At 36.6% G+C, this 19,140-nt stretch overlaps 2 protein-coding genes across 2 annotated transcripts in view; both read right to left on the minus strand.

Annotated features, from left to right (window-relative positions):
* The window catches only part of LOC136028243 (complement component 1 Q subcomponent-binding protein, mitochondrial-like), a 31,134-nt gene extending 29,102 nt beyond the window's left edge, over positions 1 to 2,032 (minus strand). The window contains exon 1 of the mRNA XM_065705972.1: positions 1,743 to 2,032. Coding sequence (XP_065562044.1) covers positions 1,743 to 1,950 — 208 coding nt within the window. The 5' untranslated portion in view covers positions 1,951 to 2,032. The remainder of the gene's footprint in view (positions 1 to 1,742) is intronic.
* Positions 2,033 to 9,882: 7,850 nt separating this feature from the next.
* LOC136028246 (cytoplasmic tRNA 2-thiolation protein 2-A-like) overlaps positions 9,883 to 19,140 on the minus strand; it is a 42,024-nt gene continuing 32,766 nt past the window's right edge. Inside the window, exons 7-8 of the mRNA XM_065705973.1 lie at positions 14,969 to 15,124; positions 9,883 to 10,094 (exon numbers count right to left, since the gene is read on the minus strand). Of these exons, the coding sequence (XP_065562045.1) occupies positions 9,891 to 10,094; positions 14,969 to 15,124 (360 nt within the window). The 3' untranslated portion in view covers positions 9,883 to 9,890. The remainder of the gene's footprint in view (positions 10,095 to 14,968; positions 15,125 to 19,140) is intronic.

The raw sequence follows: 19,140 nt of genomic DNA on the forward strand, positions 1-19,140 counted from the left end.
ACAGTTATTTTAATATCATTCTGGTTAGACAAATTTTAGCTTTTCAATGTATACTTTTCCATGTCTGTTATCTAAAGGATCTGAAACCAGATTGTTTCAAATCATTTTTTCCAGGCTTTTCCAGGCCAGGTAAGTTTCCTGTGCCTTTCATTGTCCCCAAATGGTCTAGATTTTTGCCTAAAAATGTTATTACAAATTATTGGAACACATTTGAATCTTTTTTTGATCAGAGTTTATTGCAATTAACATTAAAAACTAAAATTAAATCTCTGCTAATTAGTAAATATTAATTTGTGAGTAGCTCCCAGCCCTTCAGGTATTGGATAAATATTGAGAATTATTCTAATAAATGTTTTTTGGCATTTATTTTTTGGTGTGAGATAGAGTGAGAAGTGTGATGATATCCTTTTCTTCTGGATTTATTTATTTTTACTGTTTGTATTGTCACCCAGCTTTTGAGCCAGTCTCCCTGCCAGGGATGTTATGTGAATAGTTTGAATATGTATAGTTAAAGAATAATAAAGAACTTGAACTTAATGTGTTTCTTCATCTTGTGGTAGGCTAGCTATCTAGGCAATTTGCTTAGCCAAATCAACTGAAATATCTAGGCCTAAGTGCAAAACTTTCAAAGAATGGCTACATACAGTTACTTTTAAAATAGGAGTAGGCTAGTCAAATCTATAACTAGGAAGTAGCCTAATAAGAAGCCATACAAGAAAATCATTCCTACAGATGTCTGTTAGCATAGGCTATCAAGGATTGTAATCCTTAACTTGCTCTAAGCTGTAATTGAATATAGTTTCAAGATACAAGAAGTCTAAAAAGAGGCTACTAGGCTACATTTGGTAAAATTCTAGTTGATTGACTTTTGGCTATCTTGGAAAGGGGTTAGGTTAGGAAAATTAAACTTTCAGGGATGAGTCTAAAGGCTAAAGTATGTCCCAGGAAGTATTTTGAAGTATCTGCCTCTACTCCTTCTCCCTCTAGAGAGCCCTGACCTCTAAAAAAATGTGTGTTATAAAAAGTGAAACCTTGCAAAATAGATCTTCTGCTTGAATGAAGTACAACAAAATTATTTTCAGCTTCAATATTTTGCTCAATACCAATTTATGAGGTTAAAGATATGTAAATACATTTCTTAAATTTTGGAAAAAAACATGGATATGGCTCAGAATTCTACTCAAATAACAGGAATTGCATTTTCAGAACTAAAGGTAGAGAAAAATCAACTGGTCACTGAAAATTAAGGTAATATTTTGTTTTGTCAAAATTTCAATAGGTATATAGGCTATCTGTCATGTGGGCAAATTTCAGGACTCTCTAGAGGGAGAAGGAGTGGAGGTGAATACTTCAAAAACCTTCCTGGGACATACTTTAGCTTTTAAACCCATCCCTGAAAGTTTCATTTTCCTAACCTTACCCCTTTCTGAGATAGTCAAAAGTCAATCAACTAGAATTTTACACCATTTTTATTTAGTTAGCAGTTTTTCCTTTAGAAGCAGCCAATCCAAGAATATTAGAACCAACAAAATCAGCAAAGTTATTAGGCTAGATTGTTCAGACTAGGACTGTATCAGGCCCCATTAGCAGACATTTGGAATAAAATGGAAATTAAAATAAGAATTGAGAAGCATATTAGCCTATATGTTTCTTGCATTAGCCTACATCAATTTAACCAAAAATCTAAAAATTCAAAATTTTAAAAAATTAAATGCTGATTGTAGTAGATCATTTCAACTTACCTCTTGTGTGCATTCCTTGAAATCTGCCACATCCACAGCTACATACTGAACTAACACTTGCCAATTTTTTTGCAGTGACAGCAACTGTAGGTGCTTGCCTCTGAACTAAATGGGTAAAGTTTCTTTTAGCCACTTTAGAGAGATTCAATTCACACTTGGCAGCTGGAATTTTAGATAAAGTAGAGATAATTCTGCCTACAGATGCCATGTCTTAATTTTTCTGTTTTCTCAGTTTTTTCTCAGTGTCTGATTTTCCGGTGTCGCGTGCTTTTGTTTTTGATTAGACGCTGCAATTTTTAATAGATGGCACTAGAAAACCTAATTCGCCCAAAAGAAAACTCAAACAAGGTCCAAACAAAGCAATTAACAAATAATAAGGGCGATCGGTTACATTATTATGAGAATTACTCTTAAGTTGAATTGTCTCATTGAAACTTTTTAACTGGGATTTGCAAACATTCTTATGAATTTCCCTGCTTCTTTCGGGTTAATTGTCCCTTTTCCTCCGGAACCTTCTATAACATAAGATAGTCTTCTAATATGCACCCATTTTTCAAAATCGATAAAAACTTAATTTCCTCCTGCATTTGTGAGAAAAGATTGGAAAATTATACAAAGTTGTATATACAGTTGAGCCTAACACCATGTCAATTAATCGGTGGCGCGCCGCCGATGAAAGGCAGGCTGGTGCAGAAAAATTTCAGTGGTGCGCCACTGGTACCATCACCGTGGCAATATACCACTGATGTGTCTGTTTCGCCAGATATATTTGTCGTGATTTGTTGATTTCAGTCTTGGTTTGGTTGTTGGAAAGCTAATTCTGTGGTTTTGATCTGACGGAATCAGCTTAGCTTATCCAGCTTTGAGATGAAAAAGAAGAACAAAACAAGGATTGGACAACAAACAAAGAAACGAATCTGATTGACGAAAACTTCGAGGTTTGAAACTTAAATTTGAAAATAAACTAAGTTTAGTTTTGCTCCTTCTTATCAAATATTCAACTGTCCATTTTCTTAGGCTAGGAGCTAGTGGTTTTTGGATATACCATATGCCAGGATGCAATGGGCTACTTCAAGAAACCTGTCTATAGCAAAGAGCCATTAGTTCTTGCTATAATAAATTATATTGAATTTGTGGGTTTTGAGCGATTTTTTGGTAAAAGTGAAGATTAGGGACCCTTGACATACAAAATTTATTTCTTACTATATAGTATTAAATCTATCGGGCCCTTTAGGTACAGACCTGCTGTCCAGTAGAAGCAGGATATAAGAAATTTATTTCTTGAATTATATTCTGGTTCTCTTAAGCAGTACCTCAGCACCCTTTACTCTGGGGTCCCTAATTTTGTTTCGCATTTTAATAATTGATTTAACTTTGTAACTATGTTTATCCCTTAACATTTATTTTATCATTGTAATTATAATTGTTTTGACGTGCTTATGCTAGCTTGTGTGCTATTTTAGCCAATAAATCATATTCTATTCATATTCTATATTCTAATCTGCACCTTTACAATTTTTTTAACAAGGGACCCTCAGTTTTTGTTGGTTATCTAGAGACTCTGAGATTTGAAATTGCAAGCGCTCTCTTTGATCCCTCCAAAAACTAATTACCTTAATTACCTTAATTCGCACTTCGGAGCGAATTAGTTGCAAGAACTGTGATGCTCCGTAGTTGATGATGGCGATAGATCTGGTTGCTGTGCTAAGGTCAAGTGACAAACCATAGGGACTAGAGAGTGCTGGAGAGATGCAATTTAAGCCCACTCGGTAACGGAGATCACATGGTAGGTATGGTTCAAGGACCATTCTCCAGCGATTTAGAGTTGGCACCACCGCACAACAGCAACTTCGGATAGAGTGTGTGAGATGGTTGGGTATGACAAGCCCCCTAATGTATGGGTTTTAATTTAAAGATGGCTTTGACTTAGTTAGATACAATTCAACTTGTTTTCTAACAACTTTGTCTGCCTCAGTGAGAACCACAAGCTCTTCAGATGAAGATTAAAGTTCCAACAAAATTCTTTTTCAAGATTGTGATTAGCTGGTTACGAAAATATCAGGACCTAAGAAACATCAACACTGGACCAACTACTACCACTGCCCAGTCAAAGACATTAAGAATGGTATTAAGCCAATTGAACTTTTTTTTTGTGCATTTCTTTGAGAGACTTAGAATTTTCTCTTACAACTGCTTTGTTTCCAATTTAATTTCTTTTCTTAGGTACCAGTAATATCACAATTACAGTCTCGAAAGAAAATTTTGGCAGATCTCTGCTCTTCACCTAAAAACTTGTAGTTCTCACTGAAGCAGACGAAGTTGTTGGAAATCAAGTTGACCTTATCAGATTGTACCTAATTTTAGCAAGTGAAGAATCAAAAACTAATAGTTTAAAGCCGTTTTCAAATGAAAATCTATGTATTGCATTTTGAGAGGCCCAATGAGATCACATTTCTGTGGTAGCAGCCCTTGCACGGATGGTTCTTGGTCAGCCAGCAACGAGCACGTCAGCCAAACTAGGGGTCTGGATTTTACTGCTAAAAGATCCTCAAAGGCTCCAATGGTAATCAACCAGCTGCAGTTCGTCCATGACAACCGCAAGCTCATGCAGAATCTAATCCAGCCATAAAAATGATCAGTATTCTTTTTGCTCTTTTTTTCCATTTAATACAAACTAAATTGCATACATATTATACATCCATATCCATTTATTCAAGAAAAATGTTTTCAACAGCGCACCAGTAGGAAGCCATGTCCATGTTCCATTGGAACACATTTTCATCGGCCTTCTATGCTTCGTCTTGACATGAATCAATGGGTGATTCACCGGTCTAAGACTAGGACTAAGTAGGAGGCGCATCATTATGCGGTATTCCTATTTCCTTTAGACCTGAAACTTAAATTTTTGTCAGGAGAAAAATCCGTGATATCGACTTTAAAAGACACAAAATAACTTTTAGGAAATCAAAGAAGACATCCTGAAGAGACTTTTTCGCCTGTACTTTTTCCCCTGAGTCTTTTAATTTTCAATTTTCTAAACTTTCAAATTTTCCCCTTAAAAGTATATCCCGAAAACGAAACATGAATAAGACCCATCGCATGTCAAACATGGGCTACTGAAAATGGGTCTCATTGAGAACAATGACAGGTATAAAAAAAAACACAGACTTTGAGAGAAACAAAGCTACCGTTTATTAAAAACGAGAGATTAAAAAAATCTGAAAGAAAATCTTGATCCTAGAGATTATTAAGTTTTGTTTTATTTGAACAATACGTCACTTGTGGTGTTTTGTATAGATTTGAAACTCCTTCCTAATAGGATAAATCGGCGCCAACCGTCGGCGTGCCGCTGGAGGAAAATCGGCAGTACGCCACTGGAGAATAATTGGTGGTGCGCAAAATTTTTTGAAGGCACTCTGCCACGATCCACCATTTCCCCCTTCGTTTCAGCTATTCGCTCCCGAAAAGAAAACCAGCTTGGCGTCGGGAACTAATATAAGAAGTGTGGTGCATTTCTCTGTTTTTATAGATGCCAGCTAATATTATTGTGATTTATTATTGTGATAAAATAGCCCATTTAACATGTTTCAAATAACGTATTTCCTAGTTATAAATCCTGAAAATCCATTGTTTATTCAAAGTCAATGTAAAAACTTCAGCTTTTAGACTCGGCATTACAATATAAGTCAGACATTTATATTTTCCATTATGTAAAGCTTTCAAATTTACTTCATTGGCAGATACTCAGGTGTCATGGATAACCATCTGCTATTGCTACTACTATAAACGACTTACAACAGCACCGAGCCACCTGAGACCAACACAACTGCAGAGACTCCTCCTTTACTTCAATTAATCAAAAGTTTCACATTTTACTTCCTGCCGTTAATTTCAATTTTTCTTCAAATCTTTTATTACGATCAATACCACTCTATTCGGAGACGATTTTCTTTCGGTCTTTCCCCATCCAAGAACCATGGCTTGGTTATTTTACCGTTTCTTTGACTACAGCCCTAAAAATTGGATTCAGAAACTAATTTAGACTGCTCATTTTTGATGTACGGCCAGTCAAATGGGTACCTGAGACTATCGTTAAAAAATTCCTCTGAAATTTTTTGTACATATTTCCCTCGGCCTTTCAAATAACTCACTTATCACCACAATAGTTGACTACTCTCGTTACCTTGGCTTCTAATCCCCAAATCTTAGTTTGTAAGCATGTTCTCAATTTTTCCGAATTGTTTTCAGTTGCAAAAAGAGCAAGGTGTACATTGCTCAATCCACTTTTTAGATACTTACCGCATCAACCATCTTCACTAATAATACTGGTCATGTAAGTAGAGGAGTCCCCTTGATGGATTTTCTCGTTATTTAATGTCATCTCTTCATTCTCATTTACTCCTAGTCGACTACTTAGTGTTTGTAACCAAGCCCGTATCAGGGGGGGGGGTCGAACCCCTCCAAATGTTTGTCCAACTCTTAAAAACATACCAAAATGAATATAAACACATTCTTATGCGTTTTTCAAAGTTTTTTTGTCCCCCCTAAAAAAAAGACTTTTGTAAAACCCCCGAAAAAATCTTGGGATATAGCCCTGCTAGTAACATCAGGTTTCAAACCAATTTTTTATTCTGAACCCTCGAAACCTCAAAAAATTCACTGATTTCACCATAATGTTTATATAAGATATTTGAGTCGTTAGTGTAATCTAAATTGGTACAGTCATAATAAGCATAAGCTAAGTCTTGGACAGTTTTTTTTTCCGTATTTGGTTCCATACTCCCCCATAGCCTTTGCCATGTTCCTTAAGACAAAGCTTATCAAAATGATACACATAAGCGTGGATAGAACACAAACCCGCTCAACTCCTGATTCACAACGAACAAATTACTAACCACGCGTCTTACCTTAATCATGTCAGAATTATTATCGTATGTCGGAATAAATAACATTACTAAACTTGGCCCAGTATGCTATTTAAGGATAATACCTTCATTGGCGCTTTTGTATTCACTGAATAAAGTTTCAGTTCATAATCTTTAAAGCTGAAGACGAAATGGGTATGATCCTTTTGTTATCAATCTAAGTGTGACAATCTGGTCGATACCTTCTCTCTACTTCCAGAGACCAAGCTCTTGTGCTCTTAATTTTTTTTTTTTTATAGAGTCTCTTAGTCTTCTAAGTATCATATCACTAGATAGTTTGCTTCCTATAGAAATCAATTTGCAGATGAAACAACCTCATCCTTAGAAAACACTCGATACAACAGGTTCTACCTTTCCATCATCATACTGCAGATTCTAAAATTAAAAGCTAGAGCTTTGATGATTGTTCTGCTTTCGGTTGGATTTGCTTATTTACAAGAGTTTTTTCATTCTTAGCACAATCAAATTTGCAAAATTTATTCATATCTCAAAGAAAGAGTTAAACTTCTGAACTGAAGGACCCTTAAGCGATATCCTATTGAATAATGTGGTGGTTTGAAGACTTTTTTCTAATTTTTTTTTTCGCTGTAGAAACACATCTTGTACTTGAATTTCCTAATTTTTACATCTTAACTCAATTGCGTTTATTATTTTTCCGTACCTTCGACCGCTTCTTCATTCCCATCTATTCGTAATTTAATCTTGTTAATACTGGTCCTGTGACTCTCCCAACCCTGCACTACTAAATTTCCTAAAAGCTCATCCATATCCCCAGCATTTTTGCCTAAAATACTCAAATCATCCTTATAATCCAAGTCAAGAAGAATTTTCCTATCTTCTTTTCTTAATGCTACATTGTCTTTCTCTTAACACTCTATTTACCGCAGATATCACTACATTAACTCCTTACCACCGTTCTTAGAATTGAACTGAACGCTTCCAAAAATTTGTAGGGTACTTCAACTCTATCGAAAATAACATCCGTTTTTCAGAATATGATATCTCTAACTTCGTAATCACTATATTTATACTCATTTTCCATTCTACCAGCACCGACAGCCATATTATTTTTTCATCCTTTCGATGCCTTGTCTGTCTTTTATTTTATAACGAATTCTTGCAGTATATTTGATCGCATGTTTCTTCAGCCTTATCATGGTTTAATAAGCCTTAAAACCTTCTTCCCAATACTCCTTAATACTCTCTCTACCGCTAATACAGGCTTTGTTTCATAATACATTTTATTAATAAATTAATAATTTTTTTCGCTAATACAGGCTTTCTTTCACTGGAAACATTCCTCACTGACTAATCCCCTTCAATTCTATATCATACCAAACAATATCTTACTATTATGCTGTGCGTCTCCTAGATTCAAGATGATTTTATCCATAGCGTCCACTCAGCATTTTCTTATTTTATACTTTTTATATTGTTGACGATCTATCACATGACATCTTCATATGTAAGGCATTATTGCCCTATTTTTTTTTCTTATTTTGTACCAGCCTGAAATGCTGTTTTCCACATATATTATCTTCTAAGCCCTGTTTTGAATAGGCTAGACATCGCGTTTGCGTTAGATTGATTTACTAAAATAGAAATTACACTTGATTTTGGTAAAATCTTGATTACATGAAAATATCTTCAGATTACATAGATCTAGTCTGGTCTAGGTTGTTCTCCTAAAATGTGACACTACTGCAGAAGGCCGTACCCAAGATATTTGTTTGAAAGGGTGGTATTTTTGTTTAGTAAAGGGTCTTGCCAAAAAAAACTTTATGAAACACATCAAGAATTTATTTTGTGTGCATTTTCGTTCCTTTTTTACGAGTCGGGCAAAATTTTTGGGGAGGGGTCAAGCCTGGTACCTCGCCCCCTGGATACGGCCCTATAACTGCAAATAGATAACAACCATCCCATTTTCCACATTCCTCCTCTCTAATTTCATTGCTGACTTGTCTTTATTTTTCCCAGAAGAGGGCTCAGAATAACTTCAGCCAGTACTTGTATGATATACACCCTACCTAATGTTCTTCTAATATGTTTCTCTGACAATCATTCCCAAGGAAATATACCAAAGTAAGATAAAAATATAATACTTTATAAACAAATTTGGGCTATATATTTTCACATTAAGGGTGGGGATGAAATATAGCAGGTCTGCATGCCTAATGTGTTAGGTATAATTTATTCTGCATATTATGTAGTAAGAATTGTTTTCTAACTTCACACTGTCCAAATACTTTACCCCACCTCCCTCTCCCAATGTGCAAATATATAGCCCAAACTGTATATTGTCCATCTGTTCTGTCGCTTCTCTTTGTCTTGTCTCATGCTAAGCTGGAAGAAATTAACAAAAAAAAAAAAAAAAAAAAAAAAAAAAAAAAAAAAAAAAAACGATTCTATAACAGTCAATGAATGAGCAACTTGAGCGGTAGGGTACATATCATATACAAGAACCCTTCAGTTATTCAAAACGGTTAATTCCTAATATTGACTTATGAAAATGAACCGAAACTAGAAATATCAAACAATTGTGTTGTAACCATAACATCCAAATTCTTTCATAGAAGCATCTGCATCAAAATTTTGCAGCGATTTTTTTAGTCTCGATCAAGAGGTGATTTCAGGTGTAGCAGGGGCAGACATTTGAAAAAAAACGGCTTGTCCTTTTAAAAAAGGCGAAAGCGGAGATGAAAAAAAAGAGGACCAAATGCGAGGGAAGCAAATTTATCAGTCAATCGGAAAATAGAACTTGGACTGGGATTAATCAGGGTCCTTATGGCTTCGATGTCAGTTACGTAATAACTTGGGTGTTCTCACAAGTTCTTCTCCTTGGCGTTAATTTTCGTTCTTTTTCTTCTAGGAGAAAGACAGCTTTGGCTTCTTTACGAAGGCCAAAACAAGGAAACCTTGGGGATGTCCTACCTTTTCCCACAGTTTACGAATAAGATACTTGGAGGGTGCCGCTACGGTTCTTGCGACAGAATGCGTCTCTTCTTAGGCTTGTTGACCTTTCTTGTTTACATTTTTGGACTTGTTTTATAAAATATTGACATTTCGCAAAAAATTACTTATTTCCATAAAAATCCGTCTCTCTTCATGAGCTGGAAGGTCTGTCCTAGCAATAGCTTGAAACCTGTTTTAAGGAGCAAAACACATCTTTTAGTTTCACTAATAAATAGACACAAAACACAGTTTAATAAGAGCTATTTAAAGACTATGTGCAATCTTTAATCGTTAAACTGCATCCATAGCATAAATGGCTACAATCAATTAAACTGAAATCTTTTTCTGGTTTAGAAACAACAAAACGCTCAATTAGTTCTTGACTGGCGGATTTTCCAAGAGTTGAAAGGGCACTTGAATAGAGTCTAGCTTGAAGAGCAGACGACGGGGGGATGACCGTGCTGTCTAGCGGCATCTGAAAAACATTTAAACATATTAACATTAACATCAAGGATGCATGTTTATTTCTACTTTTTTTCCAAGGATAGTCATATCGAAATAGTCGTCCTAGAAGATTGGGAGAGGGTGAATTCAAACGGAAGTTAAAATTCCTAGTGCCCTTTGTAAGTGACCAAAGAGACTGGCGGGAAACTAGCCCCCTCCCGCGCTCCTCTTTTTCCCAAAGTTGTCCGATCAAAATTTTGAGACAGTAATTTTATTCAGCATAGTTAAAAAATTTACTAACTATGTCTTTAGGGATAAAATAAAACCCCTACCCCCACAGTCTATGGGGAGAGCCCTGTAAGTTATGAAGTTTGCCCATTGTTTACGTAGAGTATTTGCTTGGGAAAGTATACAGACATTTTTTGGGGAGGATTTTGTGCTTGGGGTGGGTTTTCATAAGGATACCTTTCCGCGAAGAGGGAAACTTCTGGGGGGGATGAACTTTTCAAAGGAAATTTTACACTGAGGGGATTTGACAGAATTTGTATATGAAATTCGCAACGCTTTTCCCAAAGTTGTCCGATCAAAATTTTTAGACAGTCATTGGGGTAACATTACACTCCTCCCCCCACAGTCCATGAGAAGAGGCCTGTAAGTCATGAAGTTTGACCATTGTTTACGTAGAGTATTTGTTTGGGAAAGTAGACATTTGATTTTTGCTCGGGGGGGAGGAGTTTGTGCTTGGGGTAGGTTTCTAAAGGGAGACCTTTCCGCGAAGAGGGATACTTCTGGGGGTGGTGAACTTTCCAAAGGAAATTTTACACTGAGGGGATTTGACAGAATTTGTGTAATTTTACACAAAAACTTTTTATTCGTCTTAGTTTGTTGCTGCCAACTCAATTTCAGATGCTGAGATGTTCCAGGGGAATTATGCAGAGACTGTTTTCAGCGTGTTCGGAATTTGGATTTCCAAGAAAAATTTCCATGGAAGGGGGAATTTCTAGAACTATAAGGACATAATATATAAAGACATAATTAATGTCTTTTCAAATGGAAACATGCTAAGGAGAATTCTTCAAGCTGAGTCGTCCACAAGAAATTTACGGCAGTGGGAATTTTCAGATGGATAGAATTGTTCGGAGAAAATTTTATAGGGTGGGGGGGTGCATGCTATGTTGGAGGAGCTTTCCGCGGATGAGTTTCCCGTGAGGAGATAAAAAACAAGTTTTTTTTTAACTGAAAGTAAGTAACAATATTAAAACTGAAAAAGAAGAGAAATTTTTCCGTATAAGAAAGGGGCTGCCCTCTCCTCAATACCTCGCTCTTTACGCTAAAATTTTTTATTACTTTAAAAAGTAGAATTGTGACAAAGAATCAAAGTTTACCATAAAGAACGAGGTGTTGAGGAGGGGACAGTCCTTTCCATACACAGAATAATTTCTTCTCTTTTTAAGTCTTAATGTTGCTCCTTGCTTTCGGTTGAGAGAACTTGGTTCTTTTAATTTATTTATAAGCTAGATTTGGTTCTAAGACCGAAGCTCACTATTTTACACCTCCATTACAAATCACCATTTGCCAAAGAAACCAGGGATAAACAAAGTGATTTCTTAAGTGTTTGAAAGAAAAAACAAGAGCTAAGAGCTCATATGGCACTTGTGACGAGGTCGGAAGAGCCAAGAGCTCATATGGCATGAGCGCTAGAAAAATTATAAGAATCAACAGATTGATCTAAAAGGAAAATCAGAGGCTCAATGACGGTCAGGATTTAAAGTAAGAGCTCTGAGACACAAGGTCCTTCTAAATATCAAAATCCATTAAGATCCGATCACCCACTCGTAAGTTAAAAATACCTCATTTTTTCCAATTTTTCTTTCCTTTCAACCCCACCAGACTGTCGAATCGGGGAAAAAAATTGATCAAGTCAGTTTGTGCAGGTCCCTGACACGCCTACCAGTTTTCATCGTCCTAGCACATCCAGAAGCACCAAACTTGCCAAAGCACTGACCCCCCCTAACTCCCCAAAGAGAGCGGATCCAGTCCGGTTAAGGTAATTACGTATCTAAGACATTTGCTTGTTCTACCCACCAAGTATCATCCCGATCTCTCCGCTCTAAGCGTTTTCCAAGATTTCTGGTTTTCCCCTCCAACTCCCCCCAATGTCACCAGATCTGGCCAGGATTTAAAATAAGAGCTTTGAAACATGGATTCCTTCTAAATATCAAATTTCATTAACATCTGGTCACCCGTTCTTAAGTTAAAAAATACCTCAATTTTTTCTAATTTTTCCGAATTAACCCCCCCCCCACCCAACTCCCCAAAGAGAGCGGGTCCATTCCAATTATGTCAATCACGTATTTAGAACTTGTGCTTATTCTTCCCATCAAATTTCATCCCGATCTCTCCACTCTAAGTGTTTTCCAACATTTCCTGTTTCAAAGATTTCTGTCTCGCCCTCCAACCCCCTTTGTCCCCGGATCCGATTCGAAATGAAAATGGAGCATCTGAGACATAAGATCTTTCTATATATCAAGTTTCATTAAGATCCGATCACCCATTCGTAAGATAAAGAAACCTTAATTTTCACATTTTCCAAGATTTACAGTTTCCCCCTCCAACTGCCCCCAATGTCACCGGTTCTGGTCGTGATTTAAAATAAAATATCTGAATCACAAGATTCTTTTAAATATTAAATTTCATTAAGATCTGATCACCCATTCGTATGTTACAAATGCCTCATATTTTCTAATTTTTCTCAATACCCCCCCCCCCCCCAATTCCCCCAAAGAGAGCGGATCTAGTCCGGTTGTGTCAGTTACTTATCTTGGAATTGTGCTTATTCTTCCCACTAAGTTTCATCCTGATCTCTCCACTCTAAGCGTTTTCCAAGATTTCCGGTCCCCCCAACTCCTCCCAATGACACTGGATCAGGTCGGGATTTAAAATAAGAGATCTAAGTTACGAGGTCCCTCTATGTATGGAATTTCAGTAAGATCCGATCGCTCCTTCGTAAGTTAAAATTACTTCATGTTTTCTAATTTTTTAGAATCAACTCTCCCCCCAACTCACCCAAAGAGAGCGGATCCGCTCTGGTTATGTCAATCACATATCTAGGATTTGTGATTAGTTTTTCCACCAAGTTCCATCCCGATCCCTTCACTCTAAGCCTTTTCCAAGATTTCATCCACCACCACCCCACCCCAGCCCCCACCAACTCCTCCCAATGACACTGGATCCGGTCAGGATTTAAAATAAGAGATCTGAGTTACGAAATCCTTCTAAATATGAAATTTTATTAAGATCCGATCACTCCTTCGTAAGTTAACAATGCCTCATATTTTCTAATTTTTCAGAACTAACCCTCCCCCAACTCCCCCAAAAAGAGCGGATCCGTTCCGGTTATGTCAATCACGTATCTAGGACTCGTGCTTAGTTTTTCCACCATGTTTCATCCCGATCCCTCCACTCTAAGCGTTTTCCATGATTTTAGCCCCCCCCCCCCCCCAACTCCCTCCCATGTCACCAGATCCGTTCAGGATTTAAAACAAGAGCTCTGAGACGCAATATCTTTATAAATATCAAATTTTGTTAAGATCCGATCACCCGTTCGTAAGTTAAAAATACATCATTTTTTCTAGTTTTTCCACTTTCCCCACTCCCCCCCCCCTCAGATGGTCAAATCGGGGAAACGATTATTTATAATTTAATCTAGTCTATTCCCTGATACACCTGCCAAATTTCATCGTCCTAGCTCATCTGGAAGTGCCTAAACTAGCAAAACAGGGACTGAGACACAGACCAACAGACAGACCAATCGACAGAATTTGCGTTCGGTATATGTCACTTGGTCAATACCAAGTGCCATAAAAGGTAAAATCACTCATACTTGATAAATTTATAATGTAGATTTAAGTGACAATTAAACATGGCTTAATAGAATCTAAAATTTTATCCAGTTCCAGATGGCAGAGGATTAGGTTACCCTGTAAATGAGATGATGGAAAGGTCGATGCGTATTATAGCCAAAGATCTCCTTATTGCTTATGGAGAAGAAAATTGGATATGTAGGCAAAATATCGATCAACGTAATTGATTTTTTTCCAGGAAATAACCCTAAGAAGAATGGTGGATTACTTTATTACTAGAAAATAGTCAAAACTTAAAAAACAAGGATGACATAAAAAAAATCTTATTACAAATTAATCTTATTTTAAAGAATTGTAAACATTAAATTTGGAACATGTAATATCCGAGACTGCACTGTCTTTCCATAAGAAAAAAAAATTAGCTTTCTAATTTGTTTAATGCCAAAGATTTAAAACTATCTTCTCTACGTCTACATCAGATAACTCCGTTTGTACATCAAGGAATTTAGTTTGCGCCTACCTAACACAACCTATTGACAAAACAGTTTTATCTAGTACAACTTTTCACTGTGCTATCTCAAAATTCCTTTCCAAAGAAGAATTGTTTAGATATGATCATTTCGTCTTAAATATAGTTTATCTATCGTTTTTCCTAAACTTAAAATGGAACTTGGCCTTTCTTTTTCGTTTCGTTTTCCTACTGAAAATGATACCCGGATATGAAGCTAAAATCCTATTTTGAATTCGATTTCTCTATTTTTTCTCAGTCAACATTGATTTTATTTCATTTTAATTTTCATTTTAAGAACATTAGTTTTAATATTAACATTATTATTTGTTACACATCATTTTAACATCTTTCTATACATCTTTTAGATAAACATATCTTTTCTTCACTTCTTCACAAAACTTAGACAGCTTTTACTACAAGAGCAACTGAGTTTTCCTTTTTTTTCGAAGCAGATTTGGATAAGCTTCGGTAAGCATTTAGATCTTAGATTTTTATAATACGTGATGCTATTTGTTGAAACAGCCTACATACCTTGCAAAAGGAACACTTTTCTCCATCCTGTTTAACCGCTGTAGTCAACTTATCACCAGTTCTAAACACTGTTGGCACCGTCCCCGGGAAGTCTTTTTGAAGGCTCGACAAGAAGTCTTGAGTTAACGTACCAATACTTGACAAACGCGACATAACCTGAAATTACCAATTATAATTACCTGATATTGCCATATAATTACTAATTATATTAGTTTTATAACCGGAAATTATCGTATAATTACCAATTATGTAAGTTTTTCTCTTAACACAGATCTTAACATAAGCATAAACAGCGTCATTGGACACAGACTTAAGGGTCTCCTCCAAATAGTTAAAAAAAATGAGAAGAGGGGACCAGAGGCCTTGAGATTCAGCATTTTTTGTCTCCAATCAAAATGACATATGACCAAGGAATTATCCATGTAAAAAATCTGAATGGGAGAGACAAAAACTATAAAAACGAATGTATGTGTGTTTGTCTTTTATGCATTACTAAATAATTCATCCAACCCCCACAAAAGTTTGGGAAGTTGTCGATCAAACTCTCACGAAGGTTTTTGGCAGCCCAAGGAGAGGAGTTTTGCAGCTGCAGGACCGACCTACTTGAATCTTTCAAAGATAAGCCCCATGTGTCATGAAGACTTCGTATACGTATGTTGGGGTAACTTGGGGGAGAGGGCACGGGGCGATTTTTAGATTTGGAACTTTTGTCTCTGACTGAGCTTCAAACTTTATAGAAGTTCGCTTCTACCAAAAGAAAAAAGTCCTGCAGGGACCGATAGAAAAAGATATTTTTGATAGAAAAAGATTCTATCAAATTAGATAAATATCGAAAAAAAAAACAAACAAACAAACAAACAAAAACAAAAAAGAACAAAATAAAAACAACGCAAAAACAGGCAAATCATCCTCATATTATGGAACATAAACGCCGAGTAATAAAGACCCATTCTTTATTTTGACCATCCATGATCAAAATGACGTACGTGCAAAAAGCGTTATATCTTCACAGCGGCAGGGCAGATAAAGTTGAATCTTCTGGGGATATGTTTTGGGTCATCGGAACTTCCAAACTGCGTGGTGGGGAAAGGAGAGGGAGCCCGGAGCAAAAATTCTGATGTTTTACAACGTATTTTGTCTCCAACCAAGCAAAAATATTTATAGCATGTAGGCTGTTTCTAGGAGATACTAATTTAAAAAAATAGAATTAAAAAAATGGAAGAGGGAGGGAGGGGGGCAAACAGGCTGAGAAAATCCAAAAAACATAAGCGTAAATTAAGAAACCTATATGCAATATCAATATCCTAATGTGAACTTATCACATGGAACGAATGAACATTGGCTCTCGAAAAAGCTTAGGAAGAGCCAGATTGTACACTGCAACATTTGAGGGGAATGAACAGCCTTCGTTTAACCCCTTCTTTTGTTGTCTGGTGATTTTCGACAAACTCTGCCAGTTATGTTCAGCACCGACAGATGAACCTAATGAAGGTCTCGAATCGTCAATTATAAGATGCCTTGTATATATAAAAAAAAAAAAAGAAAAGAAAAACCAATATAATTTTCATCTACAAGATCCTACACCCTTACTTATAAATAACAAAACTACGTGTCGGCTAAGCTTTGCAACCAAAAAGTAGAGCAAGATACACTCTATTAAATGAAGATTTTACTAACATGTCACCGAGTACTACTTCAAGAGCTATTGATCACTTTCCTTACTATTGATAACAAGAATGAAACACAGGCCAATTTTCTCATATTAACTTTACAACGTCACAAGCTTTTCTCCAAAATGGGAAATGAACACCTTAATTTCAAAATGTTATCAGCGTAATTGAAATATGCCGAATTAAGACAGAGATACAGAAATCTAAGTTTAACACCGTCCTGAGCTTCAGCTACACTGCTATTGTAAAAGGCCATTGAACAGGCAGCTCCTCGAGGGATCCCTTTTTTGACTAGGATAACCGACGTAGATAACTTCGAAGACCGCACTGCCTTTCCATGACGAAAGTAAAACAGTTCAAAATAGGGATGAAACCTTTTTATTGACAGTGAATTATTTCGAACATACATACAGTGTTCATCATCAGCAGTAAAACTCAGATTTTATAACCGAATAACCGAAGAGAAAATTTTCATCCCACTTGGTAGACCACTTTTTATATGTATTACACAGCAGCTGGCTTTGAAGACCGGAGTCGAACTGTCGAGTTAAATCGAAGACGCACTTTAAACCACCATATAATACAAAAAACTACTGCAACTGCTGAGATAAATGCCTGTCCCGAAATAAAAGGCGCCCTCCCACCACAGAAAGCCCTTCTGATGACGGCCTTTGTTGCCATTTCAGACTTATTTCCTAATATTGGTCCTCTATGTCTCCCTCCCCCCCCCAAAAAAAAAACTTTTGAACCCAACTCGTTACTGCGTATATTGCACATTCGGTCTGTATTACCCGTGTATTTAAAAAAATTCTACAAAGAACCAAGGCAATAGAAATTGATCTATGGGACTTGGAAGGTGGGAAGGCTGCACTGGGAAGGATCTTATTCTTTTTTGATAATTGGAGTGAGGAAACAAACATAAACGAATCAGGTACTAAGCCGCATGAAAAAAAAATTGGTACACGAGGGTTATGTGCTCAAGCCGCATCGGACGGGCGTTCTCTAGATACAAATTACAGATCATAATCTCTATTGAGTGTTTCTTTTGTACTTTTCTCATGGCATCACCGACACTGGAGATGAAGATTGCAAAAACATAAACTTTCGATATGCCCAGAAGGCCTTTTGTCGGGTTCCTTTTCCAAAGTCTCATCACGCTGAGGATCGGGCGTACAAAAATCGGAACTGTAGTAGTCAGTTCACTCTTCTTTCGAAGGGCTTGTATGAGGAGGATCGGATCACTTAGCATTTCTGTTATTTCTTACTAGTTTCGAAATCAGGGAGGGGTTGATTACGACATGAGCAGCGTTTTCTTTCGCAATAAGATTCCAATGCTGACATAAACATTTTGCGAATTTTTCTTTCACATATAACCTGATATAATTAACTGTACCCATTTTAGGCTTGCCATTATCGCGCCACAGCTGAAACCAAAACTTCGACTGATGACAGGCTTCGCAAAGCTTGGGATTTTCGTTTCACTTTGGTATTTCAGTTCCGATCCACACTTTTTTTGTAGGTTAAGTTGCCATTTCAGCCACACTCGACAGGTTTGCGATTTCAAGACAGCAGGAATTCAGTAATAACTTCTTGTCAGCCTAGCTTAAGCCAGAGGCGGCCTGCAAGGAGGTAAGGTACTTTGATTTTAGGCAGTATGATATCAGACACTGAATGGTGATTAGGAAGATTGATTTTTTCTTACTCTTGACTCCAAACCCAGGCATTATAGTCCTTGAGTAGGATTCATGCTTGGAATACAAAACATTTATTCGATGCAGGAAAGCAGCCACAAATACTGGTTGCATTATCAACACAAAATGAAGGTAAAATACAATCAATTTCGCTGAAGAAAAGTCAAGCTTGGATGTGACAGTGCCTTTAAACGAGGGATTTTTGTTCGGGGGTTATTTTTTTAGGAAGGATGTTTAAAACAAAAAGTTACAAAACGCATCAAAAATTTGCACATGAGATTGACGCACAGAGTCAATCTCAGGTGTATTCTCTACTGCTTTTCGTAAATGTTCTCTGTTTCCAAATTTCAAGTGGATATATCTGGGGTTAAGTATTTAAGGCACTTCAGTACAGTTCTGTAGACAATTTTGAATGTCAGCAATCGACGTTCTGGGTTGAGTACGCCGAACAACACTAAAATAATGATTCAATTTAGCTTTAGCCTTTTCATTTTAGTTAGAGGTAGCTATGATTTCCGCAAAAGCTATTGTGTCGGCTTTGTCAGACATGACAACACACAATTCTTCCTTTTCTTCTTCAGTGATACTATTTGATTCAGAATCACGAATTATAGAATCTTGAAAGGGTTTACTCGTATTTTGATTTTCCCGGTTTTTCAGACGATACTTGATGACTGCAGCATGAAAAGCACTTTCAGGTACTATCGTAGATTCAGAAGACTGAAGGACAGCGTTAACATTTTGGTTCGTTAAAACTTTTCAATTTCAAACGGAATTCATTTAATTTGCGAGCAAAGTTGCAGTAGTTTCC

The sequence above is a fragment of the Artemia franciscana genome, chromosome 6 (genome assembly GCF_032884065.1).
Source record: "Artemia franciscana chromosome 6, ASM3288406v1, whole genome shotgun sequence".
In the NCBI taxonomy this organism is placed as follows: Eukaryota; Metazoa; Arthropoda; class Branchiopoda; order Anostraca; family Artemiidae; genus Artemia; species Artemia franciscana.